The 9,563-nt window shown below is 46.6% G+C and overlaps 1 protein-coding gene across 4 annotated transcripts; it reads right to left on the reverse strand.

Moving 5' to 3' along the window:
- Window positions 1–532: 532 nt before the first annotated feature.
- On the reverse strand, window positions 533–7,410 carry LRATD2 (LRAT domain containing 2). Of its 4 annotated transcripts, none has more exons than XM_063174106.1 (2): window positions 7,327–7,410; window positions 533–6,543 (listed from the first exon to the last, which is right to left on the reverse strand). In XM_063174106.1, the coding sequence occupies exon 2, from the start codon at window positions 6,536–6,538 to the stop codon at window positions 5,642–5,644; it is 897 nt and encodes a 298-aa protein (XP_063030176.1). In that variant the 5' UTR covers window positions 6,539–6,543; window positions 7,327–7,410; the 3' UTR covers window positions 533–5,641. The 4 variants fall into 4 exon arrangements, with proteins under 4 accessions (XP_063030176.1, XP_063030195.1, XP_063030185.1 ...); XM_063174125.1 differs by having other exon boundaries at window positions 7,344–7,363; XM_063174115.1 differs by lacking the exon at window positions 7,327–7,410 and adding an exon at window positions 6,990–7,016.
- Window positions 7,411–9,563: the final 2,153 nt, after the last annotated feature.

Genomic DNA, 9,563 nt, shown 5'->3' on the forward strand with positions numbered 1-9,563 from the left:
CAACACAGCCCTTGTCGCCTTGATTAAGCAATGTCCCTTAGGCTGGTGTGGGTAGAACGATGATCTCACACCAGCCATGGATCTGCCATGAGACCAAACACACAAACTGAACAGTTGTACAGATTTCCCCAAAAACTCCCTGTGAGTTCTGTTCTCTCGTTTCTCCCTCTAGCAGACACTACATCTGTTCCTTTAGCAGTAGCTGGCAGAAAAGACAAGTTCTGCTGCCAGCTAATACTATATGATCTGCTGCTGAATTAATTTTCCACTTAAAAATTAAATTATGGGCCAGATCCTCATTGGATTTAATACAGCTATCACCTATTAAGCATCTGATGGTCTGGCTTTTTATAGAGATTATTCTTCCTCTTTCTTTGAAGCAAGAATACAACCAAAGAGTTAGATTTTGATCTGATGTGTGAAGGCAGTGAAAATATTGTTTTGTGTCTGATGCGTCCATCATGGGAAATTACAACTTTTTTCCGAAAGCGGGAGAAAAACATGCTATTCAAAAAAACAAAAGAAAGAAAGGTTGTAAAAGACACTATAAATCTTTTATTTCTTTTGAGTTACTATGAAATGCCCTTCATTTTGAAGGAAATGGTACAATCAATGATGTGTACTTCTTTCTCAGGAAAAGAAGATATTTGCACTAACAATTCAACATTTACTGACAAAAGACAGCTTACAGAAAATGCTCATGGTGGGAAAAAAATCATATTTGTGATTACACTTCTTATTGTGGATGATTTCATGAAGTGTTACAATGTTAGGAATTTCAAGTGTGCGCTTAAAGAAAGGTTCTAATCCAGTATTAATGCAAAGGAATTTAAACCATCTAAACCACTGGTGTTCAAAATCACCCTGATTTCTTCCTATTCACAGTTAAAGAAAAAGCCTAATCTGAAAGTCTAAGCCCATGATATAATACTCCTCGCCTTATCACTGCACACTGATTTTTAAGAGCAGTCAAGCATACTCAATTAATTGTAGATTTCTTACAAATAGAAACTGTGGTGGGAAACATCATATTTCCTACCTCTACTTAGTTACTAGTCTCTGATCTCTTATACAAAATTAAAATTTTGCTTTCAAAAATACTTGTTCCTACATGGCTGTTAGCTTTATGGTTGGTGCTGTTAATTGTCAGAAAAGCACAAGTGGGAAACCACCCAACAACACACTTCACATACCCAAGGACTGACCTTTGGTAAAACTTAACCAAAGGAAAAGAGAAAAAGAAAACCACCATTACATTCAAAATCTGAAACAGATTAATCACACAATATCACCTATTATAGTACTGAGTGGAATAGTGAAATCAAATGAACAAAAGGAGTTTGCCTATGGTTTCATTTATACAAAACAGTTTAAAGTTTACTTCCATTCTTCAGTCCTTCAGTCTGAAGAATGTATTTCTCAAAGTAAGAAAATACAGATTTTTAAGCAGCTTTTGGGAATTTTCCCTGCCTACTTGGCAACTGCCTACCACATTGGCCGGAGGAGTTCTAGAGTTGCTGTAATCAATACCTTGCATTCACACAGAATCAGGGATAACAAAATAGTCTTCAGTTTATGTCTTTGTTCACTGCCACGGAAGGTGAATGTCTAAATTGTGTTTTTAAAATTACTCAATCAACGGATAATTGTAGGTTTTACTACAACGCCTTTTCCAAGGCATTATTTGCATCAAACACACCAATACTCCAGGGAAATAAGACTGCTCATCTACATTTCCTAGCTGGAGCTGCATTTGCACATCTGGGGTTCAGCCTTGCCAGCCTTCACATGTGCATATTGATATTCACAAGAGTAGAGATGCCCAAATGAGTAAATTCATATAGATTAATGTTAGCACCATCAAAGGGCTTTTAAAACAAATTGTATTAACTTTAAATGTTAAAATGCAAGGGAAAGCTTAAGCACGACAAGACAAAGATACTGGAGGAATCTGCAGCAGATCACCAGCTTAGCTTACAACTGCTGTGTAACACACCTCTCACCAAATCAGTGCAGCTCCTGCATTTCCAGAGGGAAACTGAGGCCAAAGTTTGGGCTGGGTTACACAAGCTCTGTTTGGACAAGAGGCCCTTTGAGAAACAGCTTTCATTGCACTACTTATTCTCCCCTGTTGATTATGCAACCTCAGAAGCTCCACACCCCCATCAGAGACATCATATTGAAATTCCAGACCCTCATTAATAAAGAAATGTAAATATACACTTAATTTCAAGTACAAGAATAGGCTTACTGATTCTCAAGGGGCCTCAAGTAGGTAGGTCTACTCAAAACTTTAAACTCAATCTAGACTTAAGACCTGTGAGGAAGCACAAGCTCTGCAGAAGGAGCACACCTGCATTTCTCTATGTTAAAGCAGATGCAGAGAAGAGCACTTTATCTATTCCCTTCCCCTCTCTTTTGTGATCCATGTAAAAGTCCTGAAGTAGACATAAACACAAAAGAGTCAGTTTTCCTGGGAGACCTTTTGTTTTTTTTAAATTAAGCTCCAGAAATCCCAGCTTACTCTGCAGAGAGTAACTGAGCAAAGAACAGCAAAGACAAGAAACGAAGCAGTTGAGATGTGCTCCTACAGCAATTTCTGTTCTCACATCCAGGTCATTACAGGTCCATGGCTTTAAAAGCAGACTGCTTAGAAATGCGTGCAGTGGTGTTTAGTAGCACCTATTAAATAACACTGCCTAATCAACAAGTAGGGGAAAAGGACCTGCCTGTTAAAGATTCAACAGTTGCATCTTTATCTTCTGGAATAAGAAATCCCTGTATGGAGGTAGCCTCTCTTTCAGACAAAATTTTAAAAAATGCCAAGCTTTCCACCCTCTTTTACTTTTTACACATAATGGAATGTCAGGGGACAATAAATTCCCAAACATAGCTTGCAGGGAAACTTTATGATTCCAAATATCAAACACCTGTATGCCAGAGGAACACAGAGGTTTTATAACATAGCAGAATGCAGCCAAACTCTGCTGTGAAGCAAGCTCCTCCTTCAGTCTCTATCCTATCAAAGCACTGCAAGCTCTGGAATTCTTTGCTAAGGCCTTGTGCCTGTGGGGGAATTTATCCCAAAAGGCATGACCGGCACAGAGAAGCACCAAGACCAGCACAAGATAAGATTTCAATTGGTCAAAGAAGCTTTGCTCTCCATTCCCAAGCAGATTTGGTCCTTTTTTAATTAAAACAAACAAAAGGAAAACACCCAAAAAAACAAAACAAAAAAGAAAAAAAGTGGGGAAAAAAGAACAGAAAACAAAGGTAGACTATTCAGGATATCTCAGAAGGAGAGAAATGGCTAAGTGTCATAGTTCTGATGTTTCAGACACAAAGGAAAAATATTTTCACAACTAGTTTACTGTTTAGTATCCTGTAGATACATAATATTTGACATTTATAGCAGTTTCAATATTTTATGACCTAGAATATACTTTAGATCATGAATGAAAAATAAACCCATTCAGAGAACTGGAAAATAACGTGCATAACAATTTACTTTCAAATGCAAGGTTATGAAGGGTTTTTTTTAAACTTCCAAAAATATCTCTAGGAAAATATTATTTTACACAGCTATATTACACAGTGAAATAAACTTTGTTATGTACAAGGTTTCAGTATGAAAGAAACCACAGCTAGACATTTGCTCATGGTCTAGATAATCTGTTGTCTCATATCAATCAGAAGTACAACAGAGAGACTCTCCTTCACTCTTTTTCAGACTGTCTCAGTGATCATTTCAGCTTTCAGTAGTTACTAGTAGTTGTATAAAACCTGTGTGCAGACATCCACATATTAACCCTGTCACAATCAGATATGGGTAGATATGCTTTCAAACAAGGTTAGACATCTGCTTGACAACCACAGTAACCTGAGAATAACTCAATTGCATATTGGTGAAAAAAACCACACTTTGTGTAGGCACCTGAGCTATAGCATTCTAAGGGAGCTTGGTATTAAACTCTCCCCTGATTTGTGTTTCACAGGCCAAATCCTAGCTTCTATATTTTAGGCAGAAAACATGAGACCACAACCCACTTGGCTCAAATTGGCAAAGTTGCTTCATACAGTCTTAACTAATCAAAAGCTTGTGTCTACCTATTCTTGAACAACAAACTCTGCTCCTGTCACAGAGGTGGAAAGGACATGGAGTACTTTGCTATTTGTGGTAGAACTGTAAACAGCTTCAGGGAAGACCATATAAATTATGCTTCAAGTTTACATCACACTGTTAGTTTCCATTACTTAAATGAACTCAAGCTTATCTTCAAGTTCACATCATCATATTGGGTTTTAAAGGGAAGGAATTTTGAATTAGAAACTGCCTCCAAATCAGTGCTTCTTCATACACCCCAGATCCCAGGACAAAGATCTGACAGTGCTGCCTGTGTGGGAGATCAGTTCAACAGCTGAATAAAAGTTCAGGGATTATTCAGGGCAGGCAGCACTGCACTCCCCCTTCCTGAGGGACTTGCACAACTTTGGAGGCATGTCCTCTCCTCCAATGCTATAGCTCAGCTGCATACCATAGAAATTAGCAAAAAAAGAAACACAAAATCCCTAATGAAGAGGAAACTGCTCTGGAACACCCAAGCCCTGTAATGTCTTCCAGCCTGTGCTCTCTTCCATCACAGCTTTGTTCACTGCGGTGCAGAACCTGCGGCACCCTCACAGCCAGAAGCACCCAGCCAAGAGGTCACCCTCTTGAGGGACAGCTTACTCTAGACATACTCTTACACATAAGCAACCTGCCTCTACTGTCTCTGTGTGTATTACAGACATGGTCAGGAGCGCTGCCTCTTGCTTTAGGAGAGGTCAAGGCAGCCTGCAATGAGCCCTGACACAGCTCAGCATCTGCCTGTAGGAGTCCCAACATACACCAGTGTGCAGAGTACAGCTAGGGTAGCAAAATTCCTTCCCTGGGACCTGCTGGCAACAAATTCATCTTCTGTCCCCAAAGCCACATGCTGATGGCAAAGGAGAAGGTCTCCCAGCCCACCTGCAACCTCCTATCAATTAAGAAGGCCCAGGCACCTCAAACCCATTTCATCAAAATCAGTGGAGATTTCTGCCTTAGACCTTCTAGGGAATTGGTTCCCAAACCCACAAAGCCTTGAACCAGGCAAGGAGCAGCCCCTTGCAATACCAACAGAAGCCACAGCTGAAGAGAAACAGTAGCAGAGAAGGGAAAACAATATCCTCATGTTCAGAGCTACACGGTCATGTCCTGGAAGTTGTTGGCTACTTCTTAATGGCATTAAAAACTATTAACTTCTGCTGATAAGTAGATGTCAAAGGCATTTAGCATCTTGTAGGGTCAGGCCTACTGGCAGATGGTTGAGGAAAAGGCTATGGGCGAATATGGCAGAGAGGAAGGGAAAGAGAGAGGAGAGGGGTAGAATTGCCCTGAGTTTTATCCTCTACAAATATTAAGTCAGGGGTTTTGTCATCAAGCACTGAAGGAGTTAAGCACTAAAGCACAGACACTTAAGCAGCTTTCCCCCTTCCTTTCACATGTGATTGGAATGAAGCTGCACCGAAGCAGCCCAAAGGGCTTATAACAGCTCAATTTCGCAGCCTTCAGTTTTAATCCCCATCACCCAGGCTAAGCAGAATGGTGGTGCTGAGGCTGCTACTCCACAGCAGTCTGAGCACCTGGATGATGATGGACTTCATCCTCCTCTTCCTCCTCCTCTGCAGCTTGCAGGTGGCTGGAGAGCTCCTGGATCACAGCAGCTCTACCAATCTGGTCATTTCTCCTCTTCTCCATGATCAGATCCTCCAGGCTCTGAAACTCCAGCGTGTGGCTGCGCTTGTCCCCCAGCCGGATCTGCAATCGGTAGGGCTGCTTGCCTATGCGCAGCTCCCCGCCGATTTTAAACTCTCGCTTGCCGTATCGGCACCAGGCAGCAAAACACTCCGAGTTTCTCCAGCTCAAGTCCCGATCCTTGCAGCCCACCTGCTCCAGGGCATTGCGCACCACCACGGCCGGGCTGAGGGGTTTGTAGCGGTACAGCTGGTTGGCAATGCGGCCGCGTCTGCCCTGGCTGGCGTCGGTGAGGAAGCTGTTCACCACCTCCAGCCGATGGAGGTGCACGACTTGAAAATCCCCCACATAAACCACCCAGTGAGGATACTGGGCTTGGCACACAAACTCCACCAGGTCACCTGGCTTACACCTATTCAGCAGGTTCTCCGGGGTGTAGGTGCTCAGATGCCCCCCACCTCCTTCATCACCCTCCTCTAGCTGCGTGTCCTCCTCTGAAAAGCTCTTCTGGTAAATACACTCATCCCGGTAATAAACTGAGCACTCCACCTCGTGCAGCTGGGGATCGTAGGGCTGCAGGGCAGGGTTCTCACCGCCCAGGTCGTGCACCGAATCCTGCTGCTGCTCCAGCTCATCATCGTCATTCGAAAAGATGTAGGAGACCCCGATCCTTGGCCCTTCATCTCTGTCCATACCTGTCGGGTCGGCCGTGGGAACTTCCTTGTAGTTGAGATGGGTCAGCTTCTCCACCTGGTTCCCCATGCCCGCTGCAACGACAGACACACGGCGGGGCCATAAGGGACGAGCGGCTCCCGGAGCAGCAGCGCGGGCACAGCGCGGCTCCCCCTCCGCAGGCGTCCCGGCTCTCCCCGCCCAGCGCAGGCTCCAGCAGCGCCCCGGGGCTGCGGGAGCCCGTCGGGGACGGGGGGAAGGGGGACCCGAGACTTCCCTACCTGTACGGAGGAAGGCGCGGCGGCACCACCACCTGTTAGGCGGCGGCGAGGAGAAGCAGAGAGGCGCAGGAGCCGCCGGGGAGCGGGGCAGGCACCGAGCCACCTGTTAGAGAGGGGCTGCGAGCGCCTGGGGAGGTGGGGAGCTCCGAGCTGGGCACGGCAGAGAGCGCACCCCCCCGCCGGCCAGGTGAGCCGCGCCGGGCCGCCGGCCAGGTGTGCCTTCCCCGCCCTCCCCCGGCACCGGGCGGCCGCGAACTTACCCCGCGGGGCCGGCGGCGGCGCCGGGAGCGGCTCAGGGCGAGCGGGCGGCGGGGCGGCGGCGGCGCGCCCGGATCATGGCCCCAGCCCGGCGCGGCTGCTGCTCCCCGCGCAGCGGCAGCGCCCGAGCGCCGCGCCGCCGGCTCCGCGGCTGGGCATGAGCGCCGGAGGGGCACGGCCGAGGGGAGGGAGGGAGGCTGGATCCGCCACGGACGCCCCGGCAAGCGCTCAGCCCCCAGAATTTAAAGAGGCAGCTCTTTTTTTTTTTTTTCTTCTCTTTTTTTTTTTTTTTTTTTTCCCTTCCTTCCCACCCCACCCGCCCGGCTTCCTCCCCCTCACCTCGCTCCGCTCCGCACCTTTTCCCTCTCTCCGCTCCTACATGCCAGGCGCTCTGCTCCCGCCGGCGCTGGCGGCAGGCGGAGGTCGGGCGGGCGCGGGCTGTGGGCGCCGCCGCTGCGCAGCTCTGCGCGGGCAGCGCGCTCAGCCCCAACTCGCCCGGGCGCGGCGCCTTTAAGGGAGCGGTGCCACGGCAGCCCAGCCCGCCGGTGAGTGCGGGGGGAGGCTCCGCAGCCGGAGTTTGCCCGGGACGGCGCCGAGAGGCGAAGCGGAGCCGCGGTGGCCGCGCAGAGGCGCGGAGCTGCCCCGGGGGCAGCGCCAGGAGCGGCCGCCCTGGGGCCGCGCACGGTGACGGGGAAGTTGTTAAGTGAGCACAATCAAAGCGCCCCGTTCTCCTGGGCTGGCTTAACGCCTTCGATTCCTCCATGCGCGGAGTGTGTAATTAGGTTTATTAATTTATTTTCTTTCCGACTCCGAGAGCTCAGTCTCTTTTTCAATATAGAAGATTATGATTCTTTCTCCCCTGGAAAGGCATTATGAGATCTGGTGGGAATATTTTGCTTTCTGTGTTTTGGAGAACACAAAACAATATTTTGCTTTTTCATTAATGCCTAGTTAGTGGGCTAGGTGTGTTTATTTTTCATACTGTTTTAACAGACACTGGTAAATTCACGCTGTTAAAACAGACTACAAAGAAAATTTATGGGATGTAGGAGTAATGTTTTAATTTTGTCTCATTTATTCCCTTTGTCTGTTGTCTTGTAAGCCCAACTGCAACTGCTGTTCTGAGTATCCACTAAATAGCGGCAAATGAAGGAACAATTGTTGTGTTACCAGGGCCCTGGGCACTGCCCACAGGCTCAAAGGATACGATTTCCATCAGTTTCTACATCTCTGTGGTTTCAGACCTGCCCTTTGGGGTGAGAAGAATTGCTCCATCTGGGACTGGGGAGATGAGCACTGCTTGGGATGGTGAGGCATTACAAGCAATTTCAGCAGTGACAGACAGCCAGATCAGGACCTTTATGTTTTGGATTCAGCTGGTGACTATGTCCATGGGAGCATTTTTGAAATGAACCTCCCAAACATCCAGCTCTGACACACATGCACTTTGGTTTGCATCCCAGTGTGTTTTCAAACTGTGCATGTTTCTTTCACATCCCACCAAACTAGACGTACCCTGTGTGGCAGGGTTGGATCAAGGCTAGTTGAGCAAATGTCCAAAATGTATTGAATGTAGATGTGATTTCTGGGCACTGCATGTTTCCCCCTGCAGTTCCTCTCTATAGCTTCTGTTGGACAAAAGAGGGCCTTGTTTCATAGTCAGGGTGTTGTGAAATTGCTTTGCTAATTAAAGATGGCCATGTGTGAGAGTATCCTAAAACGAGGAGCTAAACTGAACATAGAAGTGATTTCTATTTCCATTGGAAGCTTTATCTCAGCACTGTATCTTCCTATCTCTGGACCACTTATACTTCGTTAAAATGTTTGGCAGCCCTGTGTTCAGGGCCAAGTTTCTTTCTGATTCTTCTGCAGTGTGTGGAAAGATGTGTCTGTGCATGAGTGGAAACTCAGTGTGGCCCAGGCAGTCACTTGTGTGCTCATGCACATCCACAAAGATGTGCAGCTCTCTATCATGTTTTCTCTTTTTCTTGTCTGCTTCATTTCATCTCAGTGCTTAATTTTCTGCACCTTGTCTGCTGCTTTAATCTCTTTGATCTCCTTGAGCTTCCTTGCCATGACTGCTCCATGGAATCCATACTGTCTGTTCAGTCTGCTGCTTTCTAGGCTAAGAAGCCTTTGGTAAGTATTTTTGTATTGTAAACCACATCCATAATGGCTTACTGCACACGTAGGTAAGGAATTGGGTGGAAAATCCACAAAGAATCTACAGTGGCTATATATCACTTTGACTAGTGCCTAAAATTATGGTGGCTAAAACTTCTTCGTGCTTCAACTCTAAACCTAAAAGCACCTGTGCGTGCACATACACTGAAGTCAATAGGGAAGCCCACACTGTGAGTGATTCCTCTCTGGGGTCACTCCCAGGTTCCAGTCGTTTTCTTGTTCAGATTGCAGAAGTATTTCTTCTTTGTAAATTCCCTTTTGGAGAGAAAGCTCCACCCCAGACAAAACACAGCTTTGCTTCTGGAGTGGGCTCATTCCAGCAGCTCCCTTATCTGAGTCCCTTCAAAGACTGCAAGGAAGCAGGGTTCAATCTGTGTGAGATCTGCCTCAGC

Source organism: Melospiza melodia, chromosome 1 (genome assembly GCF_035770615.1).
Source record: "Melospiza melodia melodia isolate bMelMel2 chromosome 1, bMelMel2.pri, whole genome shotgun sequence".
NCBI lineage: Eukaryota > Metazoa > Chordata > Aves > Passeriformes > Passerellidae > Melospiza > Melospiza melodia.